Source organism: Ipomoea triloba, chromosome 9 (genome assembly GCF_003576645.1).
Source record: "Ipomoea triloba cultivar NCNSP0323 chromosome 9, ASM357664v1".
Lineage (NCBI taxonomy): Eukaryota > Viridiplantae > Streptophyta > Magnoliopsida > Solanales > Convolvulaceae > Ipomoea > Ipomoea triloba.
Genome location: NC_044924.1, coordinates 31,308,799 through 31,330,781, shown reverse-complemented (window position 1 = coordinate 31,330,781; position 21,983 = coordinate 31,308,799). Strand labels below are relative to the sequence as shown.

Genomic DNA, 21,983 nt, shown 5'->3' with positions numbered 1-21,983 from the left:
ATAATATATTAGAAATGTGAACTACAGTCTATGATACAATTTACTTTTTGCATCGATTTGGCCCATGCAACCTACATGTTAATAAATACTAATTTCAAATTTAATTATCACTTATTATATTTTTGTTTTTGTTTTGTCTTGCTTTAAAAAAGAAATAATGTTATATAGATTTAACTTCTAAAAGTTTTAAAAATTATGAGATGAGGTGAATATAGTTTATACCTAATAAAATTATATATATTTTTACAAATAAAATAAGATGGTGAAAATTTACATGACTTAGAGTTAGGTCATACAACACCGATAACATTAACATAAAACAATAAATTCCATTAATTAAATAGATTTTCATGAATCTAAAGTTCACGCAAACAATATCTAATTAACACAATTTTTTTTTTTTGTATGAATGTAGTTAAAAGTACAACATCAATCATCCGTACTAAAGTTTATATTATTTAATTAATTTGTAATGTAAGTTTTGAGACTTGAGAGTCACTCACCGCTCTTTTCTTAGAAACAAGTAGAGAATGTAAATTGTATGATGACCTCTACTTAGCGTACAAGCTCTTAAATATTTATTTACTAATGTCAACAATAAAATTAAATCTATACAATTTTTTTTTTAATATTACAAATAAAATAAAATCTTGAATTAGTTAATCAGTTGAACTATAATGAGAAATATATAATATTAGTATATGGTGTATGAAATTAGTATTTAGTTTAAGATTTGAGTCCAATAGCGTACTTTCCAGCCTAAAACCCTATACATGAATACATTATCACATTCGGGTTGTAACTAGGGTTTTAGCCCTTAAGTAATCCGCAAATTTCAACAGCATCGCCACTCTCACCATCTCCCAACCATGGAGGTCCAGCCCACAGCTCAGCCTCAGCCTCAGCCTCCACAGCAATGTTGGAGCAACATCGTGAAGCAGCAACTGCCGCCGGCGCCGGCGCCGCAGCAACAGAACCACCAATCCCCTTTCGCCGCCGCGCCACCTCGGGAATTGGTGGGGAGTTGCAATTCGACTAAGGGAATAGCGGTGGCGGTAGTGGATGCCAACGCTATCATCCACGGCGGTCAGAATCTGTCGCATAACGCCGACCACTTCGTGTCTGTCCCGGAGGTCTTGAGCGAAATCCGGGATCCTACCTCTCGCCACTCCCTCAATTTCCTTCCTTTCACTGTGGACACCATGGAACCCTCGCCTGATGCTCTCAAAAGAGGTCTGTGTATTTGTTATTCGTACTTGTATATTATATATGTATGTATGCATAAATAAGACGTCTATTTGCGTGATGCTGCCAAAAAAGTTTTCGTTTTTAAGTTTCTTCATTATTCTTGAGCTTGGGAATCTTTTATATTGCTTCGTGTACATTTGAGAATTTTGAGATCTTGGGGTTCCATTGATATAATTGCTCTTTGTTAAATAATTATAGACATTTGTGAATGGGTAAAGTAATTGTAAGTACAACTGCTTGGGGATTATAATGATCAAACTATTGGCTTGAGAATTGGATAGTTAAAGGATTTGTATAACTATCAGTGTTTGAGTTATGGGCATTGCCTGGGGGAATATAATGATCAATTTCTCAGATTGAGAATCAGATGGTAGGACGTGTTGTTTAAAACTATTATTGTTTTTTCATGGAGTATAAATGTTGAAATTGTGTGGAACGTAAGGAGTAAAAGTTCTAGTGTGTCTGATGACTCAATTTTAAATAGGCTTTAGAGTTTTTTGCTATTTCTTAATATAGGTCAAAAACACCATTTTTTTCATTATTCTTGTTTTAAGAGGGTCTATTTAACTTGTGCCCTTTTGACTCACAAAGTATCTTGAAATTGTGGATTTTCAGTTATTAACTTTGCAAGGGCAACTGGAGATTTGCAGACACTGTCAGATGTAGATCTGAAGCTCATTGCTTTGACTTACATGTTGGAGTCTCAAATTCATGGAACCCAGCACCTTAGGGATGCCCCACCACCAATCCACACAGTCAATGTGAGAAGGCTGCCTGAGAAGGACATGCCTGGGTGGGGCTCCAATGTTCCCAATCTGGAAGAATGGGAAGCTCTTGAACATGCTGTTGAGGGTGGATCAAATACTACCTCCAGAATCCTTCCCCTAAAAGATTTGAGCATGAATGTTGTTCCAACAGATCAACAGAGTATAGATGGTTCAACTGTAAATGATAGTAAGTCTCAATCTGAGGACCAAGAGGATGCTGATGGTGGTTTCAGGGGGCCTAGAAAATACAAGCCTCAGAAGAAGGAGGTAAAGATTGAAGGTAAGAAGATGGTGGCAGATGGGGTTGATGCTTCACAGGGACAATATGATGATGATGCTGGTGATTGGCTGCCTGCTGTGAGTCGAAGCACTCATAGAAAATATCTCAGAAGAAAGGCTAGACGAGAACTGCATGGGACACCATCTGAAAGCAAGGATGTTGCTGCCCCCGAAGACCTAGATATCCTACAGAATAAAGCCTCCACTGATATTACAGATGGGAATTCAGCAGAGAGTGGTATTATTAAAGAGAACGGCAATGAAGATATTTCTAAAATATTAAGTGAAATGAGACTGGAGGAAGAATCTTCAGTAGCTTTACAGGCTAGTGAGAACTGTGCTTCTGAAACGTTAGAGTCTAATGATTTCAAGAGTTCAGATACTGCTGATAACATTAATGGGGATGTAGAAAATGTAGAGGATGATGTTGATAACCTAAATGAAATGGCAAGTCAGACCTGTGAAAGCATTGAAACATCACAAATGGATGATAGTAGCAGTGAACAGAGTTGGATGCTGAGATCCTTATCTGAGTCAACTGTTGCTTGTATAACTAGTGATTTTGCAATGCAAAATGTGATTCTTCAGATGGGATTGAGGCTTCTGGCACCTGGTGGGATGCAGATTCGCGAGTTACACAGGTATACAGTGTGCTGCCATTTTTATTTATGTACTTTTAACGTATCTCAGAGTAATCAAGTGACAAGTTTTGATTTCTTAAGATATACGGTATACTCATTTCAATGATTTCATGCAGCCTCATTAGTGTTCTGAATCGAATGTTCAGATTTTTGAATCAACAGAGTGCTTCATTGGCATATATATCATTCAAATGAATATGAGCTTACTTGTGATAGAAATTTCCATTTGTATTTTCAGGTGGGTACTAAAGTGCCATGCCTGCTACAAGGTGACCACAGAAATTGGTAGGATATTCTGCCCAAGTTGTGGCAATGGTGGCACTTTACGGAAAGTGGCTGTTACAGTGGGAGAAAATGGTATTGTTATCGCAGCAAGAAGACCACGTGTATCCTTGCGTGGAACAAAAGTGAGAATCTTAAGTTTTTCTTCCATAAGATTTTATAGAAATTTATGGTTCATAATGGCTATTAATTTCTCTTTCTTCATCCATAGTCAAAATTATCTACTGACCAAGTTTGAAACCAAAAGATGCTTGCCTTGGATGCATCTTTTCTTCCATAAGATGCTAAGCAATTTTTGCTGGGAAATAATTTTGAATTTGGATGCGTAGTATGAAGTTCTATTAATTCTCAAACATCTTTTGGAAAAATGCTTTACACCTAATCTTGTTCATGCTTGTTATACTATGATTTGTGTAAAAATAAAATTTAAAAGGAGACAAGTGTGTTGCAGAGAACCTTGATTGTGCTTGGTTTATGAATTGAATGTTGTGGATTTGGTGCAGTTTTCACTACCTTTGCCCCAAGGAGGCAGGAATGCCATTACCAAGAACCCCATTTTACGTGAGGATCAGCTTCCACAGAAGTTCTTGTACCCTAAAACAAAGAAGAAGAATAAAGAGGTTAGTTTTTTAAGAGTTTTTTCACAATTCACATATTACCAAGAATATCCTGTTTCTGAATCTTCCCATCTGTTTATGATTTTTTTTTTCTTAACACCATTAAATCTTTTGCAGGGAGATGACATCTTTACTCCAGACAACATATTTGTCCACCATACTGATAAAAAAGCTCCCTTGCAGCCTCCCATGAGGAAAGCACTCGCCGTTTTCAGTGGAAGGAGAAATCCCAATGACAATCATTATTCTCGTACTATGCATTAAACCATATTTCTTGATTAAGCGCCCTTCTTGGTGTACCACATACAGTTCTTGGAGATTTTGTAACACTCCAAAACAGATTTCATGCTGAAGTGTTCTTTATTTTAATTTAAAAACCTCATTATGCTTGTGTTATGTTTTTAGAGCTGTTTCCAGTCATCCAGTGTACGATACTATTCACTTTATGAAGTGTGCAATTTTTGAAACAGCATTTGTTTTTGGATGTGTGATGTTGATTATAGCAAAAAGGTCTTTTTCAATGAAGAAATAAGGGGGTGTTTGGTTCACGAAATGTTAGATTACCTTAGGGAATGTTAGATTGCTGGGAATGCTAGATAATTAGGAATATTAGATTCTTGTGTTTGGTTTAAAATTGAAATAAGTAAATAAGACAATGGAAATAAGATAAATTGATTAAAATGTCAAAAACTCAATATTAGTAATAAGATAAGGGAGAAATTGGGGTGTATTTCATATTCCCTGGAAATCTTACATAACTTAACCAAACATGAGAATCTTATATTCTTAAGCAAATATAACCTTAGTTATCTTATATAACTTGAACCAAACGCCCCTAAATGTCTTGAGATCTGTAATCAATTACACATTTGCAGTTCAAACCACCTGTGCAACCAACATTCTTAATCTTTTTCTAAAACCTTAATTATCAGTCTAAGAGTTTCAATTATGTACAGAAGCCTAAAAGAGTAGTGTGAAGCTAGATTAAGAAAGTGGAAATTTAAACCAATTGCTTCACTATTTGACATTCTGATACTGACTGGTGTTCTGGTAATTTACAAAAAAAAATCCAGATCACACCAGTGCATGAACTCCTCTATGGCAAACAAAATTTGCACTAACTCACACAACTGAAAACAGTGGAAAGAAATGAAAAAAGAGAAGATATTACATTTGTATACTTCTAATTTTGAACTGTAGTTGTCTGCTATCATGAAAGTGCAAGCTCAGCCCATGCTAAAGAAGAAGCTCTGAGCTCCACAGACACAGACGTGTCGATATTCCCCAACAGCATGTTGCACAGATTGCTCATCGACGTTTTGCTGCTGCAGCTTGGATGTATGCACAAGTTTACCACATCACAGATAATTTTTAGGTCTTCATATCTAAAATGCTTCAACTCAGGATCCACAACGTATGACATCACCTCCGGCACTTCAAGGAATTCCTTAGCCTGTGACACAACAGTGTAAGTGTCGCATTAAATCATTAATCACCATGTTGCTTGAATGCTGGTTCAATTGAAGGATGTGTTCTGTTTCAACTAAAAGTTTATATATTCATGCTTAACGAGTTCTTCATGGTTACTGCATATATATGTGAGGAAGGAGACGTTGTTGCTATAATTCTTACCCAATCTACTATGGACCCGTTGTCTTTGCAGTATGGCGGTCTGCCACTGACTATTTCCAGTAACAGCACTCCAAAGGCGTAGATGTTACCTTGGACATCAAGATGCCGTCTCTCTAGTGAACTCGATAGGACACACACTGCACCTTCACTGCTGATAGAACCCGAGCTCTTTTCTGATCTCGAGAGTATTGTCTTCCAGCTTTCAAAATCAACCAACTGCATAAAACGTAAATATAATCATACCACCGATTATGGCTGCTTAACGATGAAGAGAAATAGGTGTCTATGCTATCGAAAAAACTTCCAACATTTGTGCTTGAATTAGAAAACTAATGTGAGCCGGGATTATTTGAATGTAGAAGTCTAGGTGTCTACACGATTGACAGAGGGGCTTTGGTTTACCTTTGGAGAAAAATCTTCTGTGAGATACACCGAATTTGAATTCAGTTCACATATAGTGAACGGTGGATTGAGTTCAGTATGGAGATATTTTAGCCCCTTTGCAATGCCAATAATAATGTTCATTCGTCTCGTCCAGGATAACTGGCAGCCTTCTCCATCTGCAGTCATCAATTACAAGGCTTTGATCGACAGCCCGTAGTTCAGGTTGAAGAAAAGCAACTCTAGATTAACTCGAGCCGATTGGAGGAACTAATAAGGTACTTACAGTGCAAGTGTTCGTATAGTGTCCCATTCGATGCATACTCAAACACCAACATCCTCGTAAATGGACTGCTTTCGGTACAGTAACCCAACAGTTTCGCTGTATTTTCATGATTTATTCTAGCACGTTCTGCTACCTGAGGTTGTAAAACTAAAAATTACCAATCAAGAAACCGAACAACTTTAACACTATCTAACACAGGGCTATTAGAATACAGCAATAGCTGTACAGTATTCGGAAAGAAAAAAAGCAATTACCTCTTTCTGAAAATAAAGCTCGAGATGGGCCGACCAATGCTCTTCATTGGCACACAGGGAAATAACAGCAATTTCAGGTCCACCTTTCATGGTACCTTTGTAGACCAAGCTGTCAGGCGAAGATCCAATAATGTTACTGAAATCTTCACATGCTATCTCCAGTTCCTGTCTGCTATATCTCGCTACATCCTTCAGCATCTCAGTATCTGAGACAGATTTCGTTAAATTAATTTCCACCGCAGAAGTAATGCTTCTGAAATTAGAACCTTATACCATTATACGAGAAGTAGAAGCACAGAGAGGGTGAAACAAAAGTTATGGCAATTCATAGATACTAACCTACATAAATTGTCAGGTGGTCTTTCTGGCTATCCGACTTCTTCCAAGGGATAATAATAGACGGTTTCTTCTTGCACTTCTGAAAGGCTGTCAGAAGAGCTGCAAAAAATAGCGTGCCCGCCAAGATTCCAGTCACCACTTCCAGCACTAAAAGCCACGTAGGCTTTGAACCAGACCGATGCTTAGCCAAATCTTCAACGGGGTTTAGTGTAGTGTTGACTCCTGGACTGTTTTTCACCTGAGGAGCGCTGGCTGGAATAAAGAGTTGAGTGCAAAGCTATTACGTTTTATATCATAAATTTCATGGAGTTGAAGGTGTAAACTAAAAGTAACATTGGCATTAAGGCGAAAACGTTTTGCAGTAATACGACTTTTGAAAGTTGTGTGCACATACCACACCGGGCAGCAGGGCGCTGTTTAATTTCATTTACTTGAAGGCAGTTCCCTTGAAAGCTTGAGCTTTACATGAGAATTAAGTGAATTTAGAAATAGAAAAGAGTAAAACAGCCAAGTTTCCAAAAAAACGAACGAAATGTACCTTGGAAGATAACTCAAGCACTTGGGAATAATTCCACTAAGGAAGTTAAAGGAGAAATCAGCAACTTTAAGTTGAGATGAACAACAAAGGCCAATTGTGTTGCCACCGGGGGTATGCCTAATACAGAAACAAAGAACAATACCATGAAACCAAACATCCTTTGTGTGAAGGTACTACTTTCCACCAAACTGTAGTTTGAGTACTTTTGGGTTTGATTCGGAGGAAAAACGTTAAAAGTGTAATATTTTCACCCTGATGGGTTAAACCGGGATAACAATACACACAGACAACTACTTACATCCCGTGTAAACTGGCTGTGAAATCTGAGTCATTACTGGCTGGCACTATCCCCTCGAGCTTATTCCTGTCCACCCGAAGCTCCTCAAGGTATTTCAAATCGCCAAGCTCGGGGGGTAAACTCCCAGTTAACCCATTGGATTGAAGGATTCTGCAAACACATACATAAAACAAGTCCAGCATTAATGCTACCAAGTCATGATTTACAGTTAAAAACTCAAGTTACACTGACATTTTCTTAACACTGGATAAATTGCCAATTTCAGGAGGAATCGGTCCTGTCAGCTGATTAGCCCCCAGGTCCAAGACTTTAAGGCCTTTCAACAACCCAATTTCCTTTGGTATTTCGCCTACGAGTAGGTTTCCATGTAGAATACTGTAAATCACCAATAAAGAACAAATCATCCATTTTATCCACATCAAAAAAATGGAGGTAAATTTGCTGGCAAAACAGACTCACAGTTCTTCCAAATAAGAGATTAAGTACAAGTCTGGTGCAAGAACACCCTTTAAAGATGCCCCAGAAATATTACTGCAAAATGTGAATACATTACTTCCCAGAAAACATACCAAAAGCAGAGATAATGCCTTGAAATCAAAGAAGACTTCTTACATTTTTATGACATGATCTCCAGGCTTAGAACAAGAAATGCCTTTCCAATGACAAGGATCTGAATCTGAGGCATTCCAATTTGATAAAACCAGAAATGGGTCCCCATTTATAGATTCCTTAAACTTAGTAAGAGCTTTCACTGCCCAAAAAACAGACACAAATTCACAGACTCAGATAGGCACATTGCATTTCTTCCTATGCCAATTCAACATAAAAACTTCATTAAATAAACCCTTGCATTTATTAAATTCCCCCAAAACAATCAAAATCCTGGGCTTCAAGGAGAAGTTAGATCTATAACAGTGCATTATATTGATGAACCATACCTTCATCTGAGGGAAAAACATCACAGCCCACAAAAAAGAATCCACAAGTAACTAAAACCAGTCTCAATACATCACAAGCTCTCATCTTTCCAAACTCACATGATCTTCAGTGGCTTTACAAAAATCAAGAATCTGAACAGTCCATCACACAATAGATGCCCCCAACAAATCCCCAAAAGAACAAGGAAAACAGGAAGAATAGAAACAAAGATGGAGGAATTGGATTAATGGCAGAGCTTATCAAGCAAAGAAGATAAGAAAATAATAAATAAAACAAGACAGAAAAAGATGGTCTTTCTATTATTTTATTTGAAAGAAAAACTAGAGACAGAGAGTGAAGTGGAAAGAAAAACCACCCGGCAACAAGTGAGGAGACTTGGGTTCAAAGAGAAGTTTAATGTCAGAAACACAGAAAGAGATATTGATTCATCAGAACAATAGACTTTCAAACAGAAAGAAAGAAACTGGAAGAAGAGTACACTGTTAGTCTGTTACAGTATCAGTGCATAAGAATTCAAAAAGCCAGTTGTAATAGGAAGAATAAAAAAGCAGCAAAGAAAATTGAATCATTTAAAAAAAAAAACTAAAAATTACTGTGTAAAAAAGATAGAGACTGGAGAGAGGAAAACATAGCAAAGGTTGGCGTCAATTGTTTTTCGGTTTGTCTTTCTTTGAATAATAAACTCGACGGTTTTTAGCAAGGAGTATTAATTTTTTTATTTTTTATTTTTAGCATTTTTTGTATACTATAATTTTTTATTTTTTTTTGGATTGAATTTCGATCAGATGTTATTTGTAGTATGCTATATTATTATTATTATTATTATTATTATTATTATTTTTGAAACAATTATTATTATTATTATTATTATACCATTTTTAAAAGTCAAGTTTAAGTTTTTCACAGATTTAATTCTACCTTCTTAATTTTTTTGTAAAATTTAGTCATCTAATATGACTAAAATTTAATGTGTGATTATAATTGGAAATTGACTTTTAAATAGGTCTAATGATAACAAATATATAGATAAATAAAATTTTAATGAAATACTCCGTATATGTTAATATTTGGAGTGGAGACATTTAGGTAAGGTAAGAAGCTTTTGCTTTACTGCTAATCATATCATTAATAAGAAGGCTTCTGACACTAATCATAGTTTTAGCCATAGGAAATGGATAATGGGGGAAGGTGGGCCCCCTGATGCTCATATTTTCTTTTCCGGTCTTAACCTTTCCCCACACCCCACCAGTTTTCTTTCCTTACTTGGTAATGTTCGATTAGTTTTTTTTATTTATTTATTTGATTAATAAGTAAATTTATTTATTAACACTGGATGAGATTAGCTCATTCACAGTAGTTAATAAAAAATGAATTTATTGTGAAATTAACATTATTCTTATCATAAAATATAAGGTGTCATAATTGTATATATTCATTTTTTGGGTTTTTCTCAAAGGTGCCCCTCCGTCAGCACACTTAGTGGTAGGGGACTGGCCAAATGGTTTGCTCCATTCACATGGGTGGGGATCAAACCCTCCACCTCATACTTAAGGGACGAGGTGCTGAACCACCATGCTAACCATATTGGTTTGTATATATTCATTATCTATGCATGAACTGGTTGACCCTATTAGGGGTTAATTATGGAATGATGCTAACTTTCCTTTTTAATTTATTACATAATATTCACTTTTTTAATGAGATATTATTTTTTCATAATATTAAATTTAATATTTATATTATATAATATATATATATATATATATATATATATATATATATATATATATATATATATATAATACACATTAAAAGTAATATTATTAAACACAAAAAATTAAATTAAAAATAAAAATACAAAAAAAAACTAGAAAATGATAATTTAATCGATAAATAATAAGCATGACATTTGAAATAAGATAGAATAAATAATATGTTTTTCTTAATAATGTATTTGGTGAAATGAAATATATTATACTAATACTTAAATCTATTTAAGTACTCATAAAATCTCAGTTCATGAGGGGCAAAATGGGGAGGCAGCAAGCATGAGCGGCGATGGATATTCCATTCCGAATTTTGCGCCAGTAATTATGTGCCACCTTGTCGGCGCATGTTAGAAAACTCCCTAATTTTTTATTTATTTATTTTTTTTTTGAAAACAGAAAACTCCCTAATTTCTTTTTTTTTTTTTTTTTTGAAAACTCCCTAATTTCAATTCCTCAATTATCAATGTTTCATAGCCTCATGGAGTCATGGGACTTGCCACCAACTATTTCAAAACTTAAATAAATAGAGCAAATTTCACTTTTAGTCATGGACTATTGTAAGTTTGTGACATTGTCACATTTAATTCTATTCTTTTAATTTTGTCATATTACATTTCTGACTTTGAATAACTTTCATTTTTAGTCTTCGACTATTGTGTCATTACCACATTTAGTCCTATTCTTTTAATTTTGTCATATTACATCCATAACTTTGAGCAACTTCCACTTTTAGTCATCGACTATTATGGCATTGTCACATTTAGTCCTATTCTTTTAATTTTGCCATATTACATTCATGATAATTTGAAATTGTTAAATTATAAAGTCTTTGATAAGATAGAATGTGTGTGCTAAGGACCTTGTAGTCTAGTGGCATCTGGTGTCCTGGTTTATACTTTCACTTGAATGATGAGAGTGTGTTCGAGTTTCAGTGGAGGCAACTGCTGAAAAAGAACTTACAACTTTATATGAATCAAATGATTTTACCATTGTAGATTCAATCAATTTAAGAGTAATTATTGAGGAATGGACTATCATATATCCAACATATAAACTAACGACATCTAATTTAAATAAAAGAAAGTTTGTTTTAACCTAATAGCTCGTAACAATTGATAATACTACAATAAAATTAGATCAATTTTTTTTAAGAGTCAAATTTTACGACACAATTCAAATTAGTTAATCAGGTTACCTACATTAAAAGAAAAAAAAAAAAAGAATACTCTATATAAAATTTGGTAGCAACTTGACTATAAACTAATCATAATTAAAATATTGGGATGGGATGGGATGAATGTGCACTGTATAATTCCCATCCGTACAACAATAGTGCGAATAGACAAAATTAAGGTAGCTGTTGTCATACGTAATTAAACTAAATTAATGTATTAACATATTTTAAAAAAAATTCTAATTTAACTTTTTGCCTTTTCTTCTTAGAATACTCACAAAAAGTCCACTTTCACAAAGTCTAAATTCCCTCACACATCTGTATTACATACATAATCCAGTTGTTCTCCATAATGTCACACACTTTCTCACACGTAAATAGGCATCCAATCCAATTAGATTCTCAAGTCTAAATTTGGGTGTTAGATGTTGAAAATATGTATCTTACTTTATTTTTGAAAAACTAAAGATTAATGTTAGGTAAATCTTCTTTCAATGGAAAAAAAAATGTTTAATTGCTAGTTGTTTGAATGCATTATCCATGTACCAAATGATCGACTGTGATATATAGCCAACATCAATGTTTTTTTTTTTTTTCTCTAATTTAGAGAATTTCATACTAGTTTAGTTGGTCGAACAATTAATTAGAAGTTATAAGTTTGACTTTCAATTGAAGATTACTTATTAACCTCTCAGCTGAGCCTAACTATGGACATTCCCATAAAAATGTTGATTTTTTACTGATTTTTAATCTTTTTTATATTCATTAAAATAAAATATTTTAATGCTGATGTTTGAAAGCTGCCTCTATAATTTAGGAGCAATCAATCATAAAATATGAATTATAGTATATTATATTGGAGCGTATGACAGAGAGACAAGACATCACAATGCTTCCAAGCAAGACATTACAAGATATAATTAATTGTCATTTTCTTTTTCTTTTTTAATTTTAAAGAGTAAATTCAAAAATCTCTCTCAATTATAGATTGCATTTTTTTTTATTCAAGTTTAAGATCCAATAAACTTGGTTCATGGGCTATTTAAAATGTGTTACTTTATTATTTTTAAATATATCAAAGAAAAATTAAGAAAAACTAACTACGTGACAAAACTACACTAACAAAATCTTTGAGGCAATGAACTCCTTGACAAGATCTCAAAACAATAAAAATCAAGTTAGATAGTATCAAAACTAGACGCCATTCAATTAGCACATCAATTTGACTCTCTTTGCATGCGCCATACTAGACAGTAGAAAGCCCATTTGCAACTCAAGATGCTCCAAATTGCCTCTAAGAGGTGACAATGTCAATCTTTCCTTAATCCGGCAAATTATGCTATGGACCCGGGTCCACCTTGCAAGGTGGACATGAGTTCATATTCACAATTTTAAATTTTTATGTTCACAATTTTAAAACTCTATATTCACAATTTTAGATTCCAATATACAAAATTACATTACTCAATATTCACAATTTTGTTATATAGATTCAAAAATTGTGGTATACTGTTGAATATAGAGTTATGAAATTGTGAATATAGAGTTTTAAAATTGTGAACATAGAATTCTAAAATTATGAACATTGACCTGAGTCCATGGTGTAACAACCGCCTTAATCCTAAAGTCAACACTTTTTCTTTTTTTTTGAAATACAAAGGAGGGGAGGACCCCGAGAAGCCAAAGGCCTTACTTTAATATAGTTAATGGATCTAGTCCAAATCCTACCCATTGTTTCTTCCCCAAAGAATCCTATTAACTGGCGGATTCAACCGATTATCAAGCTACTTCAACTCTCTATCTCGTAGAACGAAAAGTTCAACCAACTTATCAATTGCTCTATTTTGTTCTTTGTGAATATGCTCAACACAAACCTCCCATTATCTCTAAAGCATATTGTTGCATTCCTCCAAGATGTTTCTCACCCGTCATCTTGTCCCCTTCTTATCTTCAATCTAAGGAGTTTGATGTCTATCTCAAGATACATTACGATACCTATCACAATTTCACCCATGCAAATTGCAAACCTTTATCGCTAACAAAGAATCACTTTTCAATTTCACTATTAAAAATATGTCATATTTAGTACTCAAAGAATATTAAACGTTACACATTTAATTTTCATTAATCTATAACTAAATATAATAAATTTGAACTCAACAATAAAATTGAAAAAAAAAACATATTAATCGATAGATCAAAACCTAAACTATCCCTATTCTAAATAATTTTTGAATCTCATCATTGTGGTATCATGCATTCAAATCACTAAGAATTTGCTTTTCCTAAAGGTGAGCATTCCCCAAACACAAATCATTCATATTCTTTCAATTTAGCTAAGAAAAGGAAAGAAAAAGCAAACATAAAAGAATGGGGGAAAGATTTTGGACCCCTTAAGGTTTTGTCTCTCTCCGTCCTATATACATAATTTGCTTTCAAATGAAGCAAGCAAAAAAGGTTAACTCAATTTTATTTTAATTAACAGTATAATAATTAGTAAGATTGAAACTAATACTGTCTTTGTCCCATACATGAAGCTAAGATGTCTAATGAAGCAGGCCGAACACTCAGTCCCATGAGCCGAGTAGATACTGCTCAATTTGTTTGGTAAGTTTGATAGTTAGTAACGTAAGAGACTAATAAATATCCTCTTTAATTTGTCCCACTTTATTTTTAGTTTAACATAATTTTTTAATACGTTTGAGTTTAATTTTTGAAAATATAAATTATTATATATCAATAAAAGCACTAATCATTACTTCAAGAGTCTAAATTGTGTTTAGTTCATGGATTTACACACTAATGAGAATCAAAATCATAGTTAGTGTTTGATTGATAACTTTTTAAAATATAACTATGAATTTTGATTACCCCTTCAATTAAAAATCTCATTCCATAATTAAAAATGAGTATCATTTCATCTTATTGGTAATCTAGCTAATTTTTAAGTTTGGATTAGTATTTTTAGATATTTGTTTTGATTTTTTGTTCATATTAATACTTTGGATGTCATTATATTATGACCGATTGCCTTGATTTTTATTTTTATATTTTTAAAATATTTATTCCCATTATAGGGTCATACACAACCAAACATCAATATTGACCATTATTTCAATTCCACCCTACTACCAAACATGCAAAATATTTTAACCAAAACTCATTACCATTACCAAATATTCTGATTCGCATGTGCGAACCAAACACATCCTTAGAATTGTAAGGAGGTATTGCCATCTCTACATATCTTTATAAGTTATTTTATATGTTACCCGCTAACAACAAATACTTTCCTACAAATTGTTAATATTATAAGTCGGTTAAAACTTAAAACAACCAACTCAACTAATTATCTGCTAATAGTCAAAAACCCTATTGGTTAGCAAGATAACCTTTTTGAGACTGATGAAGTATATCTTATAATTGTAAATTCTTTTTTTCTTTCTTTGTTAAGGTCCATTTGGAGGTGGAGAATTAGGTAATGCGTCCATTTCAAGATCAAAGAAATTTGAACTAATTGTGAATGAAATTTGGGTATGGTTTACTTTCCAATATAAATGATTGGGACATGAAGAAACAAGGAAAACCCATCAAATTGGTAATGCATCAACTGCAGAACATTAGAAACAAAATGCCATCATCATGTGTACTATACTGTTAGCACCTGTGAGTACTAGCTAGCTAATTGGTTTGGTTGTCATACATCAAGGCGTTACAAAGAATAGGATGTATATATGGCTACCAAGCACAGGTGCGTTTAGTTCGTGTTATAGTACTTTCAAATCGGTAGGACATTACTTGAAGGTGTGTTCTAGGTAAAGATCAGAGCATCTTGTGATCATATCCTAACTAGTAAGGACCACAAAGAAATAAATTTTATTAGTTTTAAATTTAATTCTATGTTATTAATTTTATATCTAATTAATCTAAAGGCCAGGTCAAAAAGTAAATAATTGAATTTCTTAATTAATAATTTGTTTTTAATTTCGCTAAATTTCCTTTCAACTTATTAGTTAAATAGTTAGTGATGATTTGAATATTAACCATGCATCGTGTTTGAACATGGTTTTCAATTACCAATTCTTTCTTTTAGCTAGCTCTATTAAAACTCTTTTCAATGCATTTAAAAAATTAGAAAAAGGGTCAAATTAGCCCCTTAGGGAACGGCAAATTATTGCATGAACCATGGTCCACGCAGCTGTGTGGACCAAAAATAAAAGGTACATTATTTTTATACTGAAGGTATATTATTTTTGTACTGAAGGTACATTATTTGATATATATCAAATAATGTACCTTCAGTACAAAAATAATGTACCCTAAAATAATGTACCTTCAGTACAAAAATAATGTACCTTTAGTACAAAAATAATATACCTTTTATTTATGGTTCACACAGCTGTGTGGACCATGGTCCATGCAATAATGATTGTGAGTGAACCGGATAGTCCAATTGTTAATGTTATAAATTTCATAAATCTCTGTCTAGTTTTTGCCCGTCTTTTCCATTATGTGCATTGATCAAACACCTATAAATATAATTTTACACTGATTTTGTTTATATATTGAAGATCTTTCTTTAAGATGCCAATTTTGCTCCTAAAATATAAAATCCAGCAACATTTCACCGTCAATTTGACCGGAATGACCAAAACGGATAAAAATAACAAAGTTAGGCACCAAAATTGAAAAAATTTAAAGTTGTGTACCAAAATTGACAAAACTTCAAAAGTCATGGGACCAAAAGTGAAATTAATTCTTAATCAATAATCAATGTGTACATAAGCTCTTGGCTAAACCATGTAAACTCTTTTTCTTCATTTTCATTTTCTGTTCTTGATCTCGTTTTTCTCAACACGGTACCAACAACTGAAGTGTAATATATGTAGTAAGAAATCAAATGTATAGTAATTAGAATTTAGAACATAGATGTCTATTTTATGTGATTGGCTTACTTACACATCCATTTGTCTCTAGAGGAGTAATATTACCCATGAAGGTTCACAGTTCATTCAATACTACAAAGCAGGACGCATATAAGAAACTTTTGGCATCAGATTCTTACATCTTTGAATGCAAGTTCGAGCATTCAGATCGCTGTTTCTGCAGTCTTTGTTTGAGTTTAAAGAGGGCAGCGTGTATTTCATCAAAATGAGGCATTGTTGCTTTCTTCGTGTCATCGATCCATTTCTGGACTTTACTGTATGGGCTTAGTATTCTGTCGCGATCCTTCTCTTCCACAATCTGATTTCAGATAAAAAGTTTTGTTCGAGGCCACAATCACATAATAATATGTTCAAGTGAATAGTAGCAAAATTATAAACTTTTCTACCTCAAGTTGCATAATTTCGCACACTAAGCTAACATCTGCAATTGAAGGTTGAGAGCTTCCAAGCAGAAAACGCCCATTTCTCTGGAGCCAAAACGACTCAATCTTATCAAGGGAAGCCAACAGGACCTTCTCAGCTTCAGCTGCAGCTTCCGGGTTCAATGGCAGGCCAAATGCAGTTGCGAGTGTACTATTAAAAACATACCGAGCTGAACACAGAAGCAGCTGTAAGTGCATATCAATTGGATAAAACCAGATGTATCAAACCAGAGACACAATGGGATGACGGGAGAGTGAAAACAAATTCAGTCTTGAAGTAATCTTCGATTTCAAAAGGAAAAGCACCTGAGCCACGTCGTAAATTAGAGTGATGCCAATCTAGCACCGAGTCTATCTTTGCTCTTTTGAATAGATCAGCCGGATACCTCCAAAGACAAAGCAGTAGATACCAAGAATTAGACTTTGAGTGCATAGACACAAACTCGAAGAAACAATTACAGAATCCTATAATTTAAAACGAACATCGAAGTAATAGAAAACGCATCACTTCAAACATTATAATTGGGAATCAATTGCTAAAGCACAAAGCATAAACCATAAACTCACCAATGATCTGCAACTCCAGGAAATGAACAAGCTAGATATTTGAGAATTGCATGACTGAAAAACATATAGCCATGTGAGCACAAGAAAGAGAAGAGATCATAAAAATTAGAGCTCCCAAGTTTTCTTTAATCTGTCCATTTTCAGAAACTCCAATTTCCTTTTCAGTAGCAGATCTTAAAGAACATAACCATGGCCAATCATGAACATGTGATTACATATAAAGTCAATTGCTTTTTGTAAATTACAAAATATACACTACCTCTCAAACAATCTGAATCTTCCATCCACAATAGCAGGCACCTGTGTCATGGGGTTAATTTCTGGAACAAAACAGTGCAAAGAGAATTAAAGAAAGCATTTTCAATTATCCACAACTTTCAGTAAACAAATAAGTTGAAAAAGACAAACTTTTGAACTCAGGAGACTTGTGCTGGCCCTTAGCAAGCTGAAGTTGGACCTCCTCAAAGTCTATCCCATTTACCCTTACGATATCAAAAATCAAGAAAATCTTTTTCAGCTTAAATTCATAAGGAGTGCAAAAGGGAAACGTGGGTATTAACAAAATTGCAAATTTTATAAGGAAATCTTGAAATTTTAATCAATAGATGCAGAACTTTGGGTCTTGATTGCTTGAATGGGTAAGAGAGTTTAAAAAGAAAAAGAAAAAGAAAAAACCTGCAGAAAATGAGGACTGCCCGAGAAGGTTGGGACATGCGATCAACATACACTGTGAGCGTCATCCCTTTCCTAAACTCTGATTCTCACCGCCGGCGATAACGGAGATGAGGATTTGAAGGACTTCAAGCTCGGTGACTAAGGTAGAGCCGAAGAGAAGGGGTGTAGCCCTCCCATAGCATTTGTGGGCCCCCTTTACTCCCATATTATCGGTTTCTTTTTTTTTTTTTTCCCCCAATTAATTAGAATTCACAAACTTTTGGTCGGAAGAGTAGAGAATTATGATGGAAATGAATTATAATTTTGTGAGAAAAATAAAGATCTTGTTTGATAAATGGTTTTTAGTTAATTGGGTTAGAGAGTATAATTAGTTGATGTTATTAATAAAGGCCTTCGTTGAATTATTATTATTATTATAATAAATAATATGTTCAACAAATAATATATTCATTTTCAATAAAATGAACCAAACAAAAAAAGTACAATTTATTAACTTTCAACCAAACAGAAAAAAAAAAAAAAGATAATTTTCTTACATTCAGTTAAACACTAAGAAATTAAAATATTTTTTCAAAAAATAAGTCCTTTTTTTAGAAATTATTTTTTCAAAAAAAAAAAACATTTTCTAAGTTTCTAAATAGACCCCAAATTTAAAATGTTATACATTACATTATAATTTAACAAAATATTCTTCATTACATTATTATTACTCTGTTAGTATCATGCTAAAACTAACTAAAGAACATTTATAATTATTTAATTAAAAAATAAAACTAAATAAATTGAAAATCTAATTAATCATATCATATTAATTAGTCATTATATATTAATTTTTAAAAATTATTACTCCACAAATTACTTTCCTTTTATTATAAACATAAATAATATGAAAACAATTACTTTATGATATTTATTAAATTGTAATTTTTTTAAATGTAAAATTTTATTAGTATAGTTTTGATGAATTAAAAATAATGTTTAAAATTTTTTTTAATACTACTGTTATACTATAATATCTGCTCATAATTACTTTCTCAACTTACTGAAGCACAACTAAAAATACCATAGTTTTTAGAAAAAAAAGGGAGAAGTTGACAGCAGAGCAGCCAAGTGTCATATGTAACCACACGCCGCGTGTTCATAAAGGAAACCGAACACCAACGTTAACAATCTGACCTTAATTTCCATTTTTCGAACTCTGCTTCGTTTCTAATCATGCTCTCTTCTGTCAGCCGTCTTTTCCTCTCACGGAATCTATTCGTACTAAGGCAATCTTCTTCTTGTGTGATTATAATTAGGACAATCCATCTCGAATCCTCATCTGCTCCCTCGAACCTCGTACCCTCTCGGCTCATCAGAACCACATTTTCCCCTTCTTTAGCTGCTTCCTCGGTTGCCCCAACAAGGCTTGTGTTTTCGGCTTTGAGATCGCTTCACTCCATGGGCAGTGAACCCAGCAAGGCTGCTTCAAATTCAATCTACGACTTCACTGTCAAGGTCTGTGATTTTCGAGCTCTGGGTGTTTGCTTAAATGCCTCTGTCTGTGACTTCGAGCCTTGATGATGGGTGTAACATATTTTTGTGGTCACTTTTTGAAACTGGGTATTATGCTTCGTCTTTATCAGAATTTGAGTGTTCCTCAAGAACCATATTTGTGTTAATTTTGATATGTTTAGTTAATGATATCTCTGTGTGTATGCAGAGTTATCATCGCATGCATACTGATTTCTCTTTATTTTCTACCTGTCATGTGATTATTTTTGGTTGAAGAGGAGCCACTATCCAATATTGTGCACTATCATATACTGCACTGTATAAACTTCGCCTTGTGATCTAATCAGTCAGCAAAGGACCATAAGAAAAATAAAAAAGCCTAAGTTTCTTTGATTCAAACTAACCAACAAGGTTACTAAGCGAACAGCCTAACTAACTTGGCTGAATTGTCCCACCTGTCATGTGATTTTATACAGCATATAAGCCTACGTACTATTTCATATCTGTAAATGGTTGGATATATTGGCTAACTTTTTGTCTTTGACACAATTGAGCATTGCAGGATGCTAAAGGAAATGATGTTAATCTTAGCACCTACAAGGGAAAGGTCCTGATGATTGTCAATGTTGCATCAGAATGGTATGTTACAGGCTTCTCTCTCATTCAGCATTTGATCCTTTCTTTTGGTGTGTGGTTGAGACTTATTGAATGAATTTATAGGAACAAAGTTATAGTAATTATTCTCTTAATTTGTTTTGTTCCTTGTGCAGTGGCCTGACCAACACAAATTACACTGAGATGAACCAGTTATACCAGAAATACAAAGACAAAGGTTTGATCTGAGTTCTTTTTAATTTTTCTTTGTGCAACTCCTTTAGTGAAGCCATAAGAGTTTTGTTTAACAATCCTGACTTGATTGATTTCACTGTTCTTCCAAATGACAAATTGAAATATGTATATCTAACTTGCATGTTACTATGTCTTGGGGATGATGAGTATTATATTTTATCCTTTTGGCTATTTGAGTGATAATGATTCTTTAATGTCTAGTCTTGCATTGACTTCATACGCCCCCCTTCCCCGGAGAAAAAATGTGAACCTAGGGCAACCCAACCCAACCATAAGTTTATAAGTTCAACTCCCAGCGGGAGCAGCCTATTGGCGGTTTACTGTTCTTTGCCGGCTAGGGTCACAAGGCGGGGTTTATCCGGTGCATAGTAGTGGCTGCGGGTTTTCCTCATCACTCAAAAAAAAAATGTGAACCTGAATTTGCATAAGCTGACCAAATAGTATTTGAGATTTAATCTTGTTAGTCATGTAACATGTTGCACTCTTATATTTAATATTTGTATTATTATTAGTTAGTTATTAGTCAATGGTTAATACCTATAGTTTAGGAGAGTCTGATGCCAACTCTCGTATAGGTATACTATCACTGTGTAATTCAGTTATTGTGTAATCAATCAACGTTCATCAATCTTATCTTCTCACAGGTTTTGAGATTCTTGCATTTCCTTGCAATCAGTTTGGCTCACAAGAGCCTGGCACCAATGAAGAAATCATGCAGAGGGCTTGTACTCGCTTCAAAGCTGAATTTCCTGTTTTTCAAAAGGTAGCTCTCTCTTTTTGGTTGTAACACCGTGTTTTCAAGGATTTCCTAAATGCAATTCTGCAGGGTGCGTACGACTTCATACTGTCACAACAAACATGAAACTTGATTTAATCCTTAAAATTTGTTTCCTCTGGTTTGCATGTATTCTTAACATAGTAAGCATGTTTTGTGATTTAGGTTGACGTCAATGGTGCCAATACTGCCCCGGTTTACAAGTTCCTGAAGTCAAGCAAAGGCGGCCTTTTTGGTGGTAGCATCAAGTGGAACTTCACCAAATTTATCGTCGACAAGGATGGAAATATCGTTGAACGCTACTCACCCACCACATCTCCGGCGAGCATAGAGGTAACACTTTTGCACCTATACTTGACAGAAAATTGCTGTAGAACTTCATTCAACAAGATACTCAACCGATTCTCCCCTTTTGTGTTGCTGCAGAAGGACTTGAAGAAACTACTGGGGATTGCTTGAGACTTAGAGATGAATAAGCAGTCCTCATATATGTTGCCCATTCTCACATATGTATAAGTTTCCCCCCTCCAATGTGCCCTAACCTGAAAACTGCTTCATAAATGTGTCCCTATAACCTTATAAATAAAAGGAAGAATGACATTTTTTCCATGAATTAATAACGTTAGACAGTTGGCTTGTTAATTACAAAGTTCTAATTTGAACTTATCGTGATAACTATTTATTAACTTTACTAATTTGAATAGTTGATTAATTTAAGTTGATTTACCTCCTTACAGTACTTTACTGGCTAGAATCACAAGATAAGTTTCACCGCAAAAATGTAACTTTTCCTAATAAAATATAAACAAAA

General features: G+C 33.8%; 5 protein-coding genes across 6 annotated transcripts in view; 2 read left to right on the top strand and 3 right to left on the bottom strand.

Annotated features, from left to right (window-relative positions):
- Positions 1–21,983, bottom strand: part of LOC116031004 (putative pre-16S rRNA nuclease) — a 518,904-nt gene that overhangs the window by 455,744 nt on the left and 41,177 nt on the right. The gene's annotated exons all lie outside the window — the stretch shown is intronic.
- LOC116030975 (RNA-binding protein NOB1) lies at positions 771–4,303 on the top strand. Its single transcript, XM_031273384.1, has 5 exons — positions 771–1,233; positions 1,864–2,935; positions 3,174–3,342; positions 3,721–3,837; positions 3,952–4,303. The coding sequence occupies exons 1-5, from the start codon at positions 870–872 to the stop codon at positions 4,096–4,098; spliced, it is 1,869 nt and encodes a 622-aa protein (XP_031129244.1). The 5' UTR covers positions 771–869; the 3' UTR covers positions 4,099–4,303.
- LOC116030973 (probable LRR receptor-like serine/threonine-protein kinase At1g63430) lies at positions 4,786–9,032 on the bottom strand. Its single transcript, XM_031273382.1, has 13 exons — positions 8,501–9,032; positions 8,175–8,313; positions 8,022–8,093; positions 7,794–7,937; positions 7,563–7,712; positions 7,265–7,381; positions 7,121–7,185; positions 6,727–6,978; positions 6,388–6,593; positions 6,134–6,266; positions 5,869–6,026; positions 5,467–5,682; positions 4,786–5,287 (listed from the first exon to the last, which is right to left on the bottom strand). Exons 1-13 carry the CDS (start codon positions 8,583–8,585, stop codon positions 5,045–5,047), a joined length of 1,980 nt encoding a protein of 659 aa, XP_031129242.1. The 5' UTR covers positions 8,586–9,032; the 3' UTR covers positions 4,786–5,044.
- Positions 16,265–18,216, bottom strand: LOC116031003 (glutathione S-transferase T1-like). Its single transcript, XM_031273428.1, has 7 exons — positions 18,055–18,216; positions 17,788–17,861; positions 17,639–17,699; positions 17,380–17,433; positions 17,119–17,198; positions 16,777–16,982; positions 16,265–16,688 (listed from the first exon to the last, which is right to left on the bottom strand). Exons 1-7 carry the CDS (start codon positions 18,117–18,119, stop codon positions 16,506–16,508), a joined length of 723 nt encoding a protein of 240 aa, XP_031129288.1. The 5' UTR covers positions 18,120–18,216; the 3' UTR covers positions 16,265–16,505.
- On the top strand, positions 19,251–21,836 carry LOC116031002 (probable phospholipid hydroperoxide glutathione peroxidase). Its single transcript, XM_031273427.1, has 6 exons — positions 19,251–19,551; positions 20,111–20,187; positions 20,319–20,380; positions 21,042–21,160; positions 21,338–21,505; positions 21,599–21,836. Exons 1-6 carry the CDS (start codon positions 19,270–19,272, stop codon positions 21,629–21,631), a joined length of 741 nt encoding a protein of 246 aa, XP_031129287.1. The 5' UTR covers positions 19,251–19,269; the 3' UTR covers positions 21,632–21,836.